The sequence below is a fragment of the Tigriopus californicus genome, chromosome 12 (assembly GCF_007210705.1).
Source record: "Tigriopus californicus strain San Diego chromosome 12, Tcal_SD_v2.1, whole genome shotgun sequence".
Taxonomy (NCBI): Eukaryota; Metazoa; Arthropoda; class Copepoda; order Harpacticoida; family Harpacticidae; genus Tigriopus; species Tigriopus californicus.
Genome location: NC_081451.1, coordinates 16,007,680 through 16,026,720, shown reverse-complemented (window position 1 = coordinate 16,026,720; position 19,041 = coordinate 16,007,680). Strand labels below are relative to the sequence as shown.

Here is a 19,041-nt window from a genome sequence, read left to right as displayed (position 1 = left end):
GTGCTATGTTGAGGAATGCATTTCCAATTGGGTTTGTGATCAATTCCTACTTACAGGGTTCATCTGACAACCGGTTAAATAACCTGACTTTGCAATGGCAACAACAATAACAGCAAAACGTATCATGAGTCATACCTTGCCCTCCATATCCATTGGCATATTCATTCGAATCAGTTTCTTGTAAGCCATTCGCTCTGGACATTTCTTGCCAAATCCCAAGGGAGGATCAATGTCCCTGAGCATGTTGAATACTTCTGTGTAATGGATCTTTCCTCTGGAAGACAAGTGAGAGCACTTAGTGTCCATTTTACTCTGTAGAGGGTAACTTACAGCAAACTTACGTTCCACTGGGATCATAATTGGACCACGTATTGATGAACTCTCCCAAATGATGGGATCCCAGAATAGATGAGTCTCTTGTCAGATAATCAAAGTTGTCCATAATGACTGCCACGAATAAGTTGAGCATAATGAAGGAGCACAAGAAGATGAAGGACACAAAGTAGATATAGGTCAAGGAGCTTCCACAAGTTTGTTCCCAAGCAGGTAAACCAGTGGTCTTGTTCAGTTCAATGGCCAAGGGATCGCAAGGCCGGCCGGAAGCGGCATCCAACATGATATCTGGCCAAGCTTCCCCAGTAGCACATCTACAAAATACAATGAGAAAAAAAAACACTTTTAATGGCCGTCAAACTAAATCCAATTTTCTATTTAATACCTTTAATGTTTCATGTACCATAAAGAGTAATAGAGATGCCAAAAATAGACACTCTTTTGAAATTAGAAGAAACTTTTGAAACTTTTTTCAGTACATATGCCCGTTGTAGTTCTGACCAAATGGCGCAGAAAGGATATTTAGGGTGTTTTTGTAGTTATAAAACAACAATTCTGTCCTCTCGTTTACTGTACATGTTTGGCTGTGAAAAAATACTCACCTAAAGAGAAGCATTAATGACTGGAAGAAGTGTCTAAAGTTGTTGTGCCTCTCGATAGACGAGCTTGGATCAATCATCATGGAGCCAAAAAGTTGCATTCCCACAATGGCATAGATGAAGAACAACATCCCCATCAGCATGCACACATAGGGCAACGCCTGTAAAAGAACAAATCAAAATGATGGTTTACTGGGACTTTGACAAAAAGAATTCGCGCAATGTGCCTTTTTTGGATCGATGTTTTGAATAAAAAGATTACCTTCAGAGATTGGACGAAAGTGTAGAGAAGAATTCGGACGCTGACACTCCGTCTAAGTAGCTTAATGAGACGGGCTGCTCGGAAGAGCTTCAAGAAGCCCACCGAGACCATTTTAGTGGCATCGATGATACTTCCGACCACGGTGATAAAGTCAAAAGTATTCCAAGAGTCCTTGAAGTAGTTCTGGAAGGGAACGTTCGACTCAATTGATAAATTGCTCAAACCACCTAATCTCGGATCACACAATGGACAGTAGGTGCTTGGGTTTTAAAGAATAGGAGCAGCCACATTCATGCCAATGACCATGCTTCACGAAATAAAACCAGTCAATGAAGATACCAACCTGGACCAGGACATGATTCAAGTACAGAGAACACAGGGTGATATAAGACGGACATTGACCACATGAGAGTTGGATCTTGTTTGCTTGAGTGCAAGTCTGATGATCCCAGGTAAGCCTTGGAAGGGATAGCGAACCTAAAGACTTCCCCCCAAGCCTATGGTCTAATCAGTCAGAAATGAAATTGTAGCAATTTGATCAACTATGAAATGCTTCGTGTTTCAATAGAAAAAGATAAAAATCGGTCTAGGCTGGGTTTGGTGAGTACAAACCCATTTTCCGTCAGCAGAGTAAGTAAGGCATGGGCCAAAGCTGGCTTTCAAACTTTTACTCTTTTTACCAATAACTTTTTCAAGACTTTTGCATGAATCAACGAGATTTGCATTTGCTCTTCATGATTGACTCCATTCGATATATCGTTGTTTGTCTCACTGAACAAACTGACTGTTACAAGGCATTGTCTCAAGCCCACATGGCCAACACAGTAAACATTTGTATAAAACTCGGACGGGGATCATAAAAACTTGAGACAAATGGAGCGGTTTTCTATGTTAAAAGTAGGGCAGGTTTTAGTACACATTTTATACCTGTCATGGGGTGAATTCCGAACTGTGGCGCCCCAATCTCTGAATTGGCTCTGAAACGGAATCTTCATAAATGGCGGATCTTGCGGCAAATCAGGGAAGTGAAGTGATGAGATTTCTAATGCTCAATTAATTGCGACTATTCCAGTAGTCGTAGCAAAAAGAGATCATGCAATAATGGTATGAAGTGCAGCAAAATGTGGATTTTCGTTCATATAATAAAAGAAGTGTATATACAAATGTGGTCAATCTGATGTACAATCTGTCCCTCTTCTGGGCATCTTTTTCAACAATTTCTGTTGAAACAATGCTTTGAACAAGAACACCTTGAACTAGGGTATCCTGCGATGACTTTGGCTGGGCTTTTTGCAACTTTTTATGAGCTATCCATTTTCTCTGAAGTTTTTCGACGATAGAATCTTTGGTAATCAATGTGCTATTCACAATATTGCCAAAAAAGGGCAAATTCCCATTTTCTTGATTTCTTCGTCAATTTCATTCTTTGAGTATTGGAATAAGATGAACATGGACGTAATCAGCCTGCGTTTTTTTGTCCAAAATTGATTCATTAAAGATCATTTAAAAGAAGTGGAAACGAGGCAGCGCTGCCAATGTCTGCTCCTCTAGTTCAAAGTCTCCTTTTTGTGAACGGGAAAATGGAGGTTTAAAAATGAATGTCATTAAAACCGTTGTCTTTATGCGATAATGCCATAAACATCAGACAATTGATTTATTTGAGATCTTGAAAGTATCACTTGTTCTAGTAAATTGTATAGCCAAGTTGATTGTGTAAGAAAAGCCCTTTTTAGTGGGACAGTCTGTAGTGCAATGTTTTAGTTGCAAGAAGCAAAGGGAGGGCAAAGAGGCTTAATATTGTCATTCACAAGTTATCGTAAAAAAATATGAATCATTATATGATGTGAACTGAGACCAAAAACCGTGTTGATTGGCAATGCAGGAAAAGTATTTTGAGAGAGGGGCGGTTTATGGAAAAGCACTTACCCTTGGTCCAAAAGACACAAGTTTGAAAATGCATTCCACCGTGAAGAGCAAGGTGAAAACAAGATTGAAATAGCTTAGGATGTCCGTGAAGTATAAAGGTGCTCCATGGAACTATATCGAAAGGTAGACAACAATTATTTCTCTTCCCAAGACATATCCTATTCAGATGGCTCATCTCTCCTTACCTTGAGCATGAGCAAAATTGTGTTGCAAACAATGAGCATAAGGATAAAGTTTTCGAACGGCTCAGAAGTGACCAACTTCCATATGTGGTAACGTGGTCCCGAAGTCTCATCTGGAACGTAAAGTTCCATAGGCTTGGCTTGGATGGCAAAGTCAATGCAGGATTTCTGTGGGGAAAAGTACCGGGAATTATTCCACATCGCATTCACGTAACCTAGCATCAAAGATCTTGAATTTATACCTGGTTCTTGTCCATGTCGTCTTGCAATTCAGCTTCGCCAAGCTCATTAAACGTCACAATGATCAAAGCCACAAAAATGTTAACAAAGAAGAATGGGAATACAATGAAGAACACAATATAGAAGATGGACATTTCCACCCGAAACCACGGAATGGGACCCTCCTCCTCGTAAGTTGAGGACATGGAATCTTGGAGGATCCTGTCGAAGGAAGGAAGGATATACTAACAAAAGGCGAATTGAAATCTTACTTCCTCCAAATGGCTCTTTTTATTAAAAAGTAGTAAAAGGAAGCCAGCAACATTCGCGCAACCTTTCACTTTGGGAGGTTGATTCATGGGAAAAAAAGTATCCAGTAAGGAGCACTTCTTTTTCATTTTCGTTTTCATTTCCCAAGACTTAATCGTTGCTTAGGTGGTGTAAATTTGTTCATGTCATGACAAAAATATCATCCTACAATCTAATTTCGGGCCAATATAATTTTTGAGGGTCGCTTTTAACACTACGGGTTTGAACTGAATTGTGCCAAACTATGAGAAGAAAAACAATATTAATGCCAAATTACGAGGAAGATAACTTTATTGTTAAGATAACAGATCTAAGAATCTGGTCTAATTTAGGTTCTAGTTCATGAGGCAAAGGAATATTCTTTTACAAAACTCAATAAGTGAAAAAGTAGGGAAAAGGCCCATCGAGATACGGCGCGTATTGGCGCCCATTGAGATACGCCTGGACTCAAGTTCGCAAAAAGATTTTGACGTGAAAAGATATGCTTGAAACATAGTGCCACTTGCGAAGATTACGTATTACGTTATCGAGAATCTCAAAAAGAGAACATATTTCTAATAATCTTTGGGATCCTTTGCATATTGATCTGGCAAGTTAGTTCCATTCCTAGTGTTTAAATTGTGCATCTTTTTGGACTGAATTCCTTAGGGTTTGAACTTGAAAGTCATCGCGACCACATGAAATCTGAAAGACTGAGAACTTACGCGACCCATCCTTCCGAGGTTTGAACTGCAAACAAGGTGAGCATGGCCATGAAGCAGTTATCGTAATGAAAGGATTTCTTCTCCCAATTCCGCTCCAAGACCAAAGGAGGCAGATGACGGTCTTCGAAAATGTAGAAATAGCCTTGGCACTCTTCAGGGGTTCCCTTGCTCTCATCAGTGCAATAGAAGAATTTTCCATTGAACAATTGCACTCCAACAACAGCGAAGATAAACTGAAATAGATTGGATCATTTGGGGAACAGCTTGCTTTGCAACTGGAGTTGAATGAACGCGGGCTTACTTGGAAAAGTATATAAACAACGAGGATATTGAATACATTTTTGAGCGATATCACCACACAGTCAAAAACAGCCTTCAGCTGAGGGATTCGATTGATTGTCTTCAATGGACGTAGGACTCGCAAGAGCTTCAAGGATTTCAACCGTTGGCCAGTGGGCGTGCCCCTAAGGAACAGAAAGAGCGCGGTTCCAGGTTTTGGGTATTTTGAGTTTCAAAGATCGGGAGTACTAACGCTATTGTGTGGTAGAAGGAGATCAAGGCACAAGTGACAACGGTGATATCCATGAAATTCCAAAAGTCCCGCATGTAAGCACCAGGATGGAGAATGAATCCCAGGTCCAGAATTTTGAGCGAGCACTCCAGAGTGAAGATGGCAGTAAAAAAGTAATCGGCATAGCCCATGAACTTGTTCCTTGGAGAATCCTCATCCACGGGATCCTCGGAGGCCAAAGCAATCGAGCTCAACACAATAATGAGCATAATGAACATATCAAACACCTTCTTGGTCACAATCCAATGAACCAAGATCCGCAACCTGATATCAAAGAAGGACAGATAAGAGCAACTACACAACAAAGAACCGCTAGCAGACCGTTCGCTCACGGATTGGTGGAAGACAGAATGAAAAATGACGAATAAGGAAGGATTGGGCGTTCCTCTTCTTCCTCCTCCTCTTCCTCAGCCTGAAGAGCGGCTCTGGCGGCAGCCTCAGCCGCCCGCTCAAAGGCCATTTCAGCCGCCCGAATAGGATCGCTGGAACGAAGGCCATTCAATGCGTTAACAACAAGATTTTGAGCCAATACTTCGAAAGGTACAATGCTTCAAGAGCCCCACTCTTTGAACTTGAATGTTTTCAATCAATAAAACCTGGTCAATGTGTTCAGAAGGGTGAATGAAGATGACGCTAATAAGACTTTAACTTACATTTCCTCCTCCGGTGATTTGTCCTCTTCCTGGACTTTATCTTTATTCAGCAATTGTTCGGCCGCTTGTTTTTGTCTCTGTAAAACGATGAGGAAAGAGGAGCATTCAAAATTGGGACGTGAGGACAAATGAACCTGGAGCCAACCTCTTTTTCGGCCTCCTCGGCTTCGGTGAGGGCTGCAGCTTGGTCTAGGGAATCGCAAGCAATGGCCAAAAACACGTTGAGAAGAGTGTAATCTCCGCAAAGTGTCAGCATGACAAAGTACAAGCTGTAGATGGTGCCTCCGTTGGCTCGGCCTCCTTTGGAATTGATGGCCGTGTACATGACCTGGTTCCAATCCTCTCCCGTGAGAATCTAAAACGAGATATCCATTTTAGGCACGTGGATTTAGCCACGTTCACGAAGGAATCCGGTCGAGTGAAACATGATCCATGGAAATATAACGGATTAAGGACGAGCCATACACGAGGCTTACATCCCCTCGTCATGTATGTTATAAGGCCCCAGCTAACAATGGAAGAACCACGTTAGATTCCCCATATGAACGTTTTTGTTCTCTTTTGCAATGGACAGAAAATGTGAAAACGCGAAAGTTAACCACCAACATTGAATTGTCTTCAGAAAACCGAAGCGCAGCCGAAAAGTACAAGATTTTGCAAAACTGAATCCCCTACCTGGAACACCGTGAGAAGAGCCGCCACAATGGTATTGAAATTGGAGGTGGGCGTTCCTTCCGGGAAATTGAAGGACCCACCAAAGAGTTGCATTCCAAGTAGAGCAAAGATGAAGATGAACAAGAAGAGCAGGAACAAGAGCGAGAGAATAGAGGAAATGGCATTCATCAAGGCAATCACCAGGTTTCGGAGACGCGACCAATACCTAGAATTAAAAAAACGATCTCATGTTATAATTACATACACGTATGAAGCAAAGGCAATACTTGAACCTAAGTTTTTACTTGCTTTGGGTATTTTTTAAGATAATGGCGTGACTAATTTTGCTACCAATTTGTAATGAATTATTCAAATATGCACTCTAAAAATAGCCATGAAAATTGAAAAAAATCAGCTTATTTCGCGCTCAAGCCAAAGCACCCTTCTTGAGTAAACCAAAACAATATGTAGGGAAGCAAGATGGCTACAAGAATTAGTTGGACAAATGCTATTGCAAAGCCAAAAGCACAACTTTTCTGATATCGTTACTTACAAGGGCTTCCTATGCTACACGAAAGATGGTTTACGTTTTGCACTTCAGAGTGTGCCTGGTGAGTCAGCCTCTACCAAATAAAGGGCTGATTCTTCTTTTTTTTTAATTTAATGCGTTTGAGTTCGTTCTGGCTAATTCTACCAAAATTTTATGCATAAAATAATGGAAAAGAAATGGCGTTCGTGGCAGGTTACAAGCAGCCTATTTCAGCAATCTACCATGTATCTTCATCACTTCGTTTGGGCTCTTTCACGTTGAAAATAAGGGCCCCCATGGCAGTTCTACTCTCTTGGGCTGAATCTGCTATAACACAAATTTTTGCAAATTTTTGCAAGCTTTTCCTATGATTTCTACCACCTTTTCCCGTAGTGCCTTTGAACTCCAAAATCGTACTCACTTTGTGACTTTGAACACTCGGAGTAGACGCAAGGCTCTCAAGGCCGAAAGGCCAAACGAGCCCGCTCGTTCGTGAAAGTTGACCCAGAACACCTCCAAGACCGAGCCCGTGATGACCATGACGTCGAAGCGGTTGAACGAGGAGTTGAAGAAAGCCGTGACGCCCAAAGCATACATTCGGATGGACATCTCAAATATGAAAGCGGAGAGGAACAGGAACTCGGCGTAATCTGGAACGTTCATTCGTTTGTTCGTAAGGTTGCCTAGTATGTGGCACACATGATGACGGACCAATTAGACAAATGGATTCAACCAAGGGGCTCTGGGAAGCCCTCGGAGATTCATTAGGCCCATTCCAGATGGGTCTATCTGGCTTGATTAAGCAAAATTGATGGCTACAGTATCAGGTCATGACATTCTGCATTGCGTGTGAACATCTGACCTGACGCTGTTCTCTATCTAATTTGTCTTGGACAGAGGGATCAATTCGGTCGATTGAAAAGGTCACTTCCGTCTGTTGTGGCAAGGCCAACTTGGATTTGGTGAGCCAACTCATTGCATCAAATTTGGGTCAGTAACATTGCCACTAGAGACTCCAAAAAAATTTAAATTTTAGAAGTGAAATATTTAAGTTATATTTACCATCAAAAAGACAAAATCTTACAAAAAAAAATATTATAACAGACCAAATTAAAAAAAAAATAGTATTTAAAAAAACAGGACAAATATTTGAAAAATGTTAGTTGATGAAAATGATTATTTTATTGAATGGATTATTATTTCTGCCCTTGTTCCTCATTACCGAACACACACCATTCAGTATCTCTAAATTTCAAATTTGGTGTTGTTTGCTAAACATAAGCCATTATCTTTATCTTAAAGAAGCCCTCCCCCAAATACTTTGAACCATCAAGACTCTTTCATTATACGTTTGAAGACTCTTGACGGCTCTAGGAGTATGTATAGTACATTTATCACAAAATCACCAATATTGAATGTTAACCTGTGGGCAGTGAGTGGCTTTTCTAATTCACATTTGCTTTGCAAGCATCTAGCTGAAAAAGATTTGGATAAATGCAATTCAAAATTGTCAAAATTTATCAAGAATTTCAGAACAGGATTGCAACAAAAATTGTACCATTGTAGGCAGGGCTGAATTTCCCTGGCTGAAAAGTACATAAGAATGACTCCAAAATGCAATAATGATGCTCTTTGGTCAGAACTTTTATAGCAAAATGTCCAATTTTAGCGTTATTTGAAACCAAAACGATTGATTTCGGAAAATTTGAAGAAAAAAAACTGAACATTTGAAAACCTCCCAAAATGGAAAGATATTAAACAATTTTATTACTCTTTTTGTCCAAAGCCAGAGTCCCTGTTTACCACTATTATTATTAGAGGCCGTTAAAAATAGGGGTTTGGGAATTGAATGTGAATTCCAGTAGGGTGTCAAAGCTAGTTTTCCTTATAGCAGAGACTGGAAGCCCTCTAGCAGAAACTCCTTACCAAATGTCTCCTAGCTTGCTGTTGGTCGTTGCAGAATTTGAATCTGCAGTGAGGAAAACATTTTGACGAGCGTTTGGAATTTACCCTCCATGGGAAAAAATATTTCACCGGTCTCTAATCATAACCCCTTGTGCTTCGACCATGGTAGCAATACCACCGTTGGAACAGCCCTGGGGCCTGTTACTTCTAGTCTTACCTCTGAGCTAGTTAGGGGCTTGGACGCTATCCGGTATTGACCAGTTTGGCACTAGCCAAAGTGGTGAGCGGATGCGCATTCTGGGTAACGTCCTAGCCATAAAACTCAGAGGTACGAGTGTTTAAAACACTCGCCTGTGCTCAATCAATTGGAGCTCAACTTACAAAGGAATTCGGTGAGCCACAGGGGTTGATTGTAGTGCTCCACAGCCACGGTACACGTGTTCAAGAACACCAAAGCAATGACGAACCAAAACCAGTAGGACGTCTTGCAGATGCGTCGAATAAAGAAACGGAATCGCTTTTCAGAGCGGTGCACTCGTTTGTTTGTCTCGGCACTTGTGGTTCCATCTGGAATGGAAACGAGTTGGTATCAAATGTCACAAGGGCCTTTGCTTGTTGGGTTAGACGTCCATCTAGCCTCCAACCAAATCTTCATTTCCACGTGGAGAAAAGAAACTTTCGAATGCAAACTCAGACGAACCCATCTTGACACCAAGGAACGGCAACAATGAAGACAAATGGACTTTAAAAGGCCACCTTGTCTCCAGACTCCTAATGAGCCCACAGTTATAGGTGGCCAATTGTTGCATGCTAATCCCTGACTTTATTTGCTTGCGTTTTATTAATCATCCACAAACATTTGTGAACAGTGAACTCTTAATCAATATGAGAATGACAATGGAGTTGGTTTTAAGCCAATGTTTTGAATTACACAACTTATATTACAATTTTACTCAGTGTCCCCAAGTGTTGCTTAAATGAAGGCTATAAAAATCAAGGTTGTTGGTATTGATTTCCGTTTTTTATTGATCTTTGTTCAAATCCATTGGCCTAAAAAAGCACTGCGATCGTTGCAGAAATGAGATTTGCCTCATATTGGCCAGTATTTTGGGGTCAAATTAACCATTTGTGAGTGAAAAAGTCCCTTTTCAAAGTAGCCACAAATTTAACTGTTTTGTAGACGGTGTCCAGCAATGTTTGAAAGTAAGAATATGAAATGGCCTTTACCGTCTTCGTCATCTACTGAGTTCGTTTCCACGCTGTCGTTTTTATTGATGGTGGTCATGCCTTTTCGGATTTTCTCTTCCCATTTCTTTCTTTGCTCTGTGATTCGAGCTCGATCCTCGTCAGATGTTCGTTCTTCCGCTAAAACCAAATCCTCGGCCCGACAAATCCACTGAACATAGCTACGGATGGAAAACAGGAATGAGGAACAAAGGTACAAGCCGCACATATTGTACAATACACACATGTACTCAAAGATGAACTGTTCTTTTGTTCCATTTGAACTTGGTTGTTGGGTTTCTAAATTTAGTTAGGTTGGCACACAATCACGGGATATATTGTGGACAGCTAAAATACTGGACCGATATGCCTATCAAGTACTGGCATGCCATCCAACGGTGAAGTGAATCTTTGCAGTCTCAGAAATGCATTCGGCATGGAAGTGGCCAAATTTGAATTAGATTTTAGGGGACTCTCAAGGTTTTTATTTGACATGATATTTTTTAGCTCATGAATAGAAAATTTACTTTACTTGGCCAAAACGTATCAAGCCTACAAATCGTAAATCTTAAAACTAAGGACATATATTGAATTTGTTTGTCGAGGAAAAATTCTAGTACAAGTAACATGATGCTGAAAATTGGTTCACGGATGATTATTTAACTATACCAGATCAAAGCAGTTCAAAGTGACCCATAGTTGGATGAAATTCACCTTGGACTTATCTAATTATGTCGTACATGTAGATGTCAATTAAGAAATGATACCTGAATAATCAAATGAAATTTGAGCACTTATCAACATTTGAATATTTCATGAGCAAGGCCATGAACCTTTGGAATGTGAATACGCACGTTAAGGATGAGCCAACATATTCCCAATTCAAAGGAATCCATTGCATTCATCTTCCAAAGAGACTTGCCTTATACCACTCTGAATAACTATTATAAATCTTAATTTCATGAGGCAAAATTTATGTCTTGAAGCTCCTCATAGCAATGGTAAGTAAACCGGATGAGTTAAAACATTGCGATATCACATCAAGAGGAATTGCTCTTTTATTTGTATTTATTTTTGTTGGAAGTCTTGAAAGGGCGCAATTTTGACACATTTTTGAAAATACCAAACTTGGCAATATGTGTACCATTTTCCTTGGAACAAAAAGACTACCTGAGAATGAAGAAAAAAGGTTGTTTGGTTGGAATGGAAATGGCAATCCTCATTCTTATTGTGTCCATTGCAATTCCAAAAAACCTTGACTGGGTGCAAATCTAGTTTTTTACATTTCTGAGACTGATAAAAAGCACTCTATGTGGCCAACATTTGGCCTACAATCAAACTGAAAAGCAGTTTTCTTCACTTTTTCAAAAATTCAAATCTTGCCGCTTTTTATCTAATTAATTTGAAATGGGATGACTTCAGATAAAACATTATTCATTGATGTTGTAAACAGGTAAAAAAATATTCAGTCAAACCTTTGCCTCAAACCAAAACTTCAACCATTGATCATAGTTCCATACAATCAAGACCAGGCTCAGGCTTTAAGTTTCATGATAATTCTAGTTTCCCTGATAAGGTCTAAGTGCAATTGCCTTCTTATGTCCACTCATTCATTCATTGCTTGACTTGCTTTAATGGCTTCTTAGTGCATGGAGTACACATTGCATCTGTGAGTGAGAGGCAGGTCCTTTGATGCTGCGGTTGTGGTGGTTGTGACTTTTTTCTCACTTACCCATTAAGTTCCTTGTCAAGTCTTTGTTGTTCTTTCAGTTTCATGAACCCTGAGCGGCTCTCCACTCGCTCCTTCTCTTTGGCAAACTCTCTGGAATAAAATACAAACATGGAACATTCAAGATTGCTCTAAGTACACAAAATATTTGAACCCGCCCATTTTTGCCCTTTAGTTTCTTATTTATACGTTATGATTACCCCACAAAATGAACGGTCACCTCAGAGGTCCTCAGTTTGAAAGTACAGCTGTTTGAAATGCATTTTAAAACCTCTTTAGAATTCGAGCTTCGCATGGCAGGCCTCTTAGTCAAGCCTGTTTTGGGGGACCGAACCGTCTATACTGACGTATGTAAATTTTTCAATCAAAATGTATAGAGAAAGTCTCATAGAAGCTTTCGTTCCCGTCCATACGATTCGACATGTCCATTGGAGCGGACACAAACCAGGAGAAATTCTTGTTGTTTAACAAAGCTGAGCTGAGGACAGACCTGAGAAGCAGACAGGAAGGGTCCACTTGCTCTACCCTTTTGGGACCTAATTCCTAGTGTGTTCCACTTGAAAAGGCCAGGCACAAGACCATCTCTGTGTTCCTAACCTTGGTCGAAATAAAAACCAGATCAGCCGAGGCCATTTGATCCAGAAACCCCAGGATCCTTGACTGTCTCTCAAAGCCCCTCTTCGACCTTTGATCCTCGCTCACACTCTCTATGACCTTTGTTCCACCCCAGGGTTGCTATCGAGGCAGGTAACCGATATTCAAGGTGAATCGAACCTTTAAAGGCTCACTTCTCGTTTTTTGCTTTCTCCCACACAACGGCTCCGAAAACATTGAAAGAAATTGTATTCGTGTTTTGCTCGATAGGGGCACAGGACGGCATCCCTGAAGGTTGAAAAGTTTTGATTCAACGCAAACTACCTAGATAACCGGGATGGCGAAATGTTTATCCAAGAGTGAGTCAGTCAGTCACTTAATGAGAAGAAACTTTCCAGTGGATAGGCATTATCTGCTCGTAAAAGCAGTGCCCGAGTTTCACGACCGACATGCATGTTTTGAAGGGTTCACGAGCACTATCAGGTTTGGAATTGCAATTTCTCGGGTGCTTCAATCTAATTTCGGGCTTCACTACACATACACACCCTTGAATTTTGCCCACTCCTTTACTTGGATCTGGGAGAAAAATGGCCCTTCTTTGAAGGTTCATGTTGTTGGAAGTCTACAAAACGTGCTCTCGCATTCACAGTTTCAAAAAGGTATCTGCCATGATGAGAAATGAGGTTCAGGTAGGCAAGGGAAGTTCCCTGCTGACCTCTGCATTGAAAATGCATCCCCATTTTATTGGCTTGAAATGTCCGATTTTGCTACTTCAAGCAAAGGAAAAATTGGATTTTTGAAATTGGGTCTCCTCGCGAGGTTTGGAAGGTCCGAGAGTTTTCAAATGGCCTGAGTTCATATTTTAGGGGGTTGTTTTTGCCACCTTGACTCTGGGCCCCAAATTTAATAACGTAAAATGAATAGCTATCCCTTGCGAAATGCAAAACATGGTATTTAATAATACCTTAAAATATCTTTAGAGATATTTTCTCCTTGGTTCATTTTGGATTTCTGTAGGTATTAGCTCCTCCGCAACTTTGCGCTTTGGACCAATTTGCTCTTGCAAATAAATGATGCTCGTGATGTTAATACTAGTGCTTTGAGCGACCTTCTTAAAACAGCTTTTGAAGTACCTGGCAAAGCCTCTCAATCTGGATTTGAAAGTTACATCAGCCAATAGACTTCAGAGATTCGAGCCAATGTTCTTTTGTGAACATTTTTCTTGGGAATGGCTGGCTTTGGAATGGTTAGAATGATTACATTTCGTAGTCCTGCAATTCCCTGAATGGATTCACCAAGTCCAGAGGGTCTTGAAAAAGACAGAGGCAGTTCGGCTAGAAGTTTGTCTAATTTTGCCTTGGGGGAGACGATCTGCGTGACTTAAACAGACACTTTTAGAGGGTTTAAAATGACCTACGCTACATTCAATATAAAGAGGACCACAATAGTCCCTTAGCTACGAAAAAGTTGAGGTGAAATTCTAAACTCTTTTTGTAATCTGAAGTGTAATTTGTTTATTCCAAGTCATGCTTAGAGGGCGGATTTCAATGTGAACTTTTGCCCAACAAAATAGTTTTTTCATGTGATCAAGACTACCATAAGTAGAGCAAAAACATTAGATAAGTGGAAGATAGAAAACAACACTAGCTAATGCTGTTATTTTAGTCTTAGACCATCAGCCCCGGGCTTCGCTATGTAATTATCATCAAAAATTGAAATCACATGATGATGCATTTGGAATAACTAACATGTAAACTTGCAGCTAAACCAATAAAATTTTCGCACATTATTCATGTTCCCCGGGCTTCGCTGTTTAGAACTTGCGTGCTAGGGAGCTTTGATGAGATCACAAACTCCTCAACTTTTATCATTTTTCTAGTTCAATAACTCAACTCATTATTCCGAGCTTTCATCAAGTTAACAAAGTGGTTTTGCCTCTCCTAACAAGTGTCGCACGTAAAATATGACAATTCCTTATTTTTCTGCCAAAGACTAGCTGCTCCGACCTGTAAATTCCAACAAAAACTAGAACTTTGCTAATTCACCAACTCTAATATCAAACACAAAGTATCTAGTTAAAGTGATCCTCAGCCGGATTTTCAATTCCTTCCACAGGAAAAACAATTCAAAAAGCCAATGGGCAAGATAGTCATGGAAAAATTTTTGCATGCAATTTTGCTTTCAAGCTGAGCTCTGAGTTGCACGAATTAATCAATATTTTGACAGACAACTCTGAACTCCCCAAGTTCATATCACACCATTTATGCTTTTGATCAATAGCAGAAGCGAGAGGAGACATCGGCATTGGTTTACCCAATGGTTAATGTTCCCTCAACCACTTGATCTGTGTTCTTGGGTATAACACATGGCTCGTCGGTACAGCCCATCACTTGGGTATTGTTCTTACCCGTGGATTGATGAGACAAAGGATGAGCTTGTGGTCTGGACAGTGGGTGTGTCCACTGCACGAGTGATGAGGGTTCGCTCTATGGTTGATAACCCTTGAGCGTATATGATGATCGGTTCCAAGATAAGTGAGCCATTTTGGGTGGATGCTGTTCCCGATACACTCGCTCCTGTCCCTTCGTCACTAACTATTTAAGCTTTTCTCATTTGCACAATAGTAATGTTCTTCCCAAGCCGTCCATCCTTCTGTAATAAACCTCATGTTCCCTCAACCACTTGATCTATGTTCTTGGGTATAACACAGTTAACCTAACTGATTTTCCCCCCAGACAGACCTGTTTCTAAAGAAACATTTAGACGCTTAACCACGCCCGCAGACTGGAAAATCAGGATTTTACCAAAACAAAATGGAAGAGATATCCGACAAGTTTTGAAACGAGAAAATAAATATCAGGTGACCCCATGCATTTTTTTGGCACACCCGGTGTTACAAAAATGTACTATTCTTTAAATATTGAAGAATAATGATGAAAACAGATGAGAATTTTTCGACTTCGGGTAGCTTGTTTTACCTTTGATTTTTTTAACATTTTTCGGTATTTGCTCTCCTTTAGGGTGTGCATCTCTTTCAATGTGTCTGTTTCAAATCCATTTTTCATGCTTCTTTTTTTTTACTACCAGCTTTGAACGCTTGTGCAGTGAATGTAATTCGAAACAATGTCTTTTTAAGCTAGATTTCAATAGAACATCTTGAGTGAGAAACAGCATCAAGAATATAAGTGATTATTTTGATAGATATGGCTACACAGGTGTTTGTATCTTTCAATAACGAGCAGCAAACACAAAACCTAGTTTGGTACTTTCTGTAGATCCTGCCCGAGTTCAAACTGGTCAGAAGTGTGTGTTACTTATTTCTCCCTTTTTCTGTGGGGAGAATCTCTATTTTCGAGTACTTGACCCACCAACGGAACACCAATTTTATAGGGACTTTGGCATTGATTATCGGAATTATGTCAACCGCTGATGTGACGATGGGCTTTGGTGGCCAGTCGAGCCATATATAAAAAGATCAAGCTGATCAACGGTAAACAATGGAATGCCCATCTTTGGTATCCAGCCATTCTCTACCCTTTTATTCCGAATTATACTATTGGTGGGCTGCTTATCACGCTATACATATTGATAAGATGAGAACGGAAAGAAGTCATCAGTTTCATACTCACCCACTTAGAACCCCAAGGACAAGATTGAGCATGAAGAACGAGCCCAGTACGATGAGTGGAATGAAGAATACCCAATTGAAAACACTGCCTAAGGCATCATTGGTCTATACGGAGATACCCAAGACGACGGAATGGAGATACATCAAGCCAGCAAGTAAGCAAGAAAGAGAGAAAGAAAGAGAAAACGAGAGATGATTTAGTGCATAACATATAACATTCGACATTGTACTCCATGTGTACATCCTACGTCACACGACGCAGACCAGCGGGGAATGCACTTTCTAAATTCAGCCCGGGGTCCTTTCTGAAGGAAACTAAACCCGAACAAGAAGCAGAAGAAGCCTTTGCCAAGGCTCAGTCAGCTTTGCTTCTCCTCTGTCTCTCTCCGTGGAGGCCTTCTTCTTCATGAAGGAAGGCCAAGCTTTCAAATGAGCATCCCTGGGAACCAGGTCAATACAACCAACGCATTGCCAGAAAACCAGCGGGATGTGCATTTCCCATTGTTCGATTATATATACATACTTATATCTACTGTAGTACATTAGGGTTTTGAATTGAATGGTGTGACGAAAAGCACTGCTTAAAGTGAGCCAAAGGAACATTGAATTTGGCGGGAAGAATGCTCAAAGGTTGCATACAGAGGCAATTGATATTTTCCACGGATTAGTTGACAAGGAATGAAATGCTTTGGAGACGGATCCTTCAGTTTGCATAGAGCATATTTAGGGCGGTATGATATTGCAAAGTATAAGTGGCAGTATTTATGGGGCGGTTACACTTTAACACAATGCTTGCCCCTATAGGCTTCCTACGTTGCACGAAATATGGTTCACGTTTCGCACTTCAGAGGGCGCTTTGTGGAGTCACCCCCGCCAAATATAGGGCCGATTGGGCCAATTCCTCTTTTATTGAATTGTACTGCGTTTAAGTTGATTTTGGCTGACTCTAATAAAATTTTATTTACAATTAGTGACCCAGGTCACATATTGTCCAAAAAAGAAATTGCGTTCATGGTATGTCACGCGAAGTTTATTAAGCAATATGTCCTGCCTCTTCCCCATTCCGTTTGGCCTGTCTGACGGAAATAAGGGCCCTTATTACGAAGTGAATGGGTCACTTACCCAGTATAAAATAGGCGTCCACCCTTCCATGGTGACACATTGGAATACGGTGAGCATGGCCAAGGCGATATTGTCGAAAGAGGTAATCCCGCTGTTCGGACCCTCCCATTTCTCTAGGCAAATGGACACCTCTTGATTACAGGTATAGGCACCTATGGGAGCATCGGCGGCGACGCCATCATGACACGGATTGCCTGATTCGCTTTCCATCACCACTCGATCTGAAAGGCACGGTTTGATGTAAGATTGCTAAAACTCATTTTATAGGTTTTTATCTATTCATTATATTTTCAATTTTTACTTCTATTTACTGGCTTTTTCTGTTTTCATTATTTTAGTCATTGATGTGTCAACACATTTATTTCTTCACTGATTCTTCATCTCTCTACTTACTTTCTTTTCTCTAACGTTTTTATTTCTGCATGCGTTGAATTACTTATTCTTATCATTCACACATATTATATTTCTCACTTAGCCAACTTATTCTCCTCTTCCAATTTTTGCCTTTTTGGCATAACGTTGTTATTAAAATGTACTTTTCTTTTGTACTTTGTCATGATTTCGCATGACACCACGTCAGAAGTCCTATTTTTGTTTAAGTATCCCTTGGTCATTTCGAGTAGTGCTCCTCGGATGAGTCATTCCCAAATAACTGATTTCCTCCTTAAGAGATTGCTTTTGCGTGTCAAAAACCGCTCAGTTGAATTTAGAAATCGGTTTGAAAATCATCAATTTTGATTCTTGACGCCTTTGTCAATGTTTTAGTCCTTCATTTTCCGCCTTTTCCTCTGTCACGTCATGACAACCACTGATGAAACAAATCGACTTCGATGTCTTTCATGATATTTTCTAGATAAGGAAAAAGCTATACTAGTTGTTGAACTCCAAAAAAACAGTTGAGATAGCCGTTTTTTATCATCCCAAATTATTGATCCTGATTTAAAAATTGTCAAATCAGGACTTGTTATGAAGTAAATGCAGTATTTGGTAAGCAGCAAAAATATCGTTCAATCGAAGTTCGGCTGTGCTAAAACAAGAAATTTGCCAAATTTGCCAGCCACAAAAAACGGCAATCCTTTTCTCTGCTCCAAATCAATTTACTGTTGTCCTTGGTCATGCCATTCTTCTTAGATCTGGGGTTGACCGTCGCCAACAAACTGTAATGTGTCCCCATTTTTACTCTAACAACGTAAAGTTGATCAAAGTGAAAGGCGTCAAGTGCAGAAAGTTGCCTTTTTTGCGTGTGTTTTTGTTATACTTAGGGTGAGATTGGCTCTCGTGGGAGATGCAGGAGGGGATGACTCCGTGGAATAAATCTTTGGCACTTACTCAGGTCCTCAATGTCATAGCATGTCTTGTTCAAGGCTCCGGCGTAGAACTCCAAGCCGATAATAGCGAAGATGATGATGGCAAAGAGCAAGAGCAGAGCAATATTGACTAGTGGACCAATGGCTTTTCCAATGGCAGACATCACAACTTGGAGACCTGCAAGAAAACGGTTGACCGCTCTTACGTGGCAACATTATTTGCCTCGGAGTTGAGAAAAAAAAAGAAATTAAGAAATTGGACACGGACAAACCCCGAGGTTTCGTTCAAGAAAAGGAAAAGTTCCGAGGATTTTAATCTTGTGTTATTTTCTGCACTGATAAATATTAGAGAATTGGGTCGATTTCTGCATATATCAATTAACCTTGAGAAGGGAAGAGAAAACGAGCAGTTGACGTCATTCTGTGGGGCAAAACTAGGGACAACATGTCAAGCCAACCTGCACCACGTTTGTATCCGATTAGTCATTTATTTCAATTTGCTGGCTTGTTGAAGCGACCAGCATGTATGATATTAAGCCAAGACGTTAGTGTGGTGACAAGACTGTACCAAGAATGACGCTTTTTGAGTTT

The 19,041-nt window shown here is 40.4% G+C and overlaps 1 protein-coding gene across 1 annotated transcript in view; it reads right to left on the bottom strand.

The window, feature by feature from the left end:
- Window positions 1-19,041, bottom strand: part of LOC131891864 (voltage-dependent calcium channel type A subunit alpha-1-like) — a 34,653-nt gene that overhangs the window by 6,752 nt on the left and 8,860 nt on the right. Inside the window, exons 5-25 of the mRNA XM_059241542.1 lie at window positions 18,473-18,628; window positions 17,144-17,364; window positions 16,023-16,126; window positions 11,803-11,892; window positions 10,074-10,252; window positions 9,228-9,413; window positions 7,363-7,591; window positions 6,434-6,638; window positions 5,904-6,113; window positions 5,759-5,835; window positions 5,438-5,587; window positions 5,067-5,369; window positions 4,836-4,998; window positions 4,535-4,767; window positions 3,545-3,743; window positions 3,306-3,470; window positions 3,121-3,231; window positions 1,195-1,377; window positions 936-1,093; window positions 342-647; window positions 136-274 (exon numbers count right to left, since the gene is read on the bottom strand). Coding sequence (XP_059097525.1) covers window positions 136-274; window positions 342-647; window positions 936-1,093; window positions 1,195-1,377; window positions 3,121-3,231; window positions 3,306-3,470; window positions 3,545-3,743; window positions 4,535-4,767; window positions 4,836-4,998; window positions 5,067-5,369; window positions 5,438-5,587; window positions 5,759-5,835; window positions 5,904-6,113; window positions 6,434-6,638; window positions 7,363-7,591; window positions 9,228-9,413; window positions 10,074-10,252; window positions 11,803-11,892; window positions 16,023-16,126; window positions 17,144-17,364; window positions 18,473-18,628 — 3,767 coding nt within the window. The remainder of the gene's footprint in view (window positions 1-135; window positions 275-341; window positions 648-935; window positions 1,094-1,194; window positions 1,378-3,120; window positions 3,232-3,305; window positions 3,471-3,544; window positions 3,744-4,534; window positions 4,768-4,835; window positions 4,999-5,066; window positions 5,370-5,437; window positions 5,588-5,758; window positions 5,836-5,903; window positions 6,114-6,433; window positions 6,639-7,362; window positions 7,592-9,227; window positions 9,414-10,073; window positions 10,253-11,802; window positions 11,893-16,022; window positions 16,127-17,143; window positions 17,365-18,472; window positions 18,629-19,041) is intronic.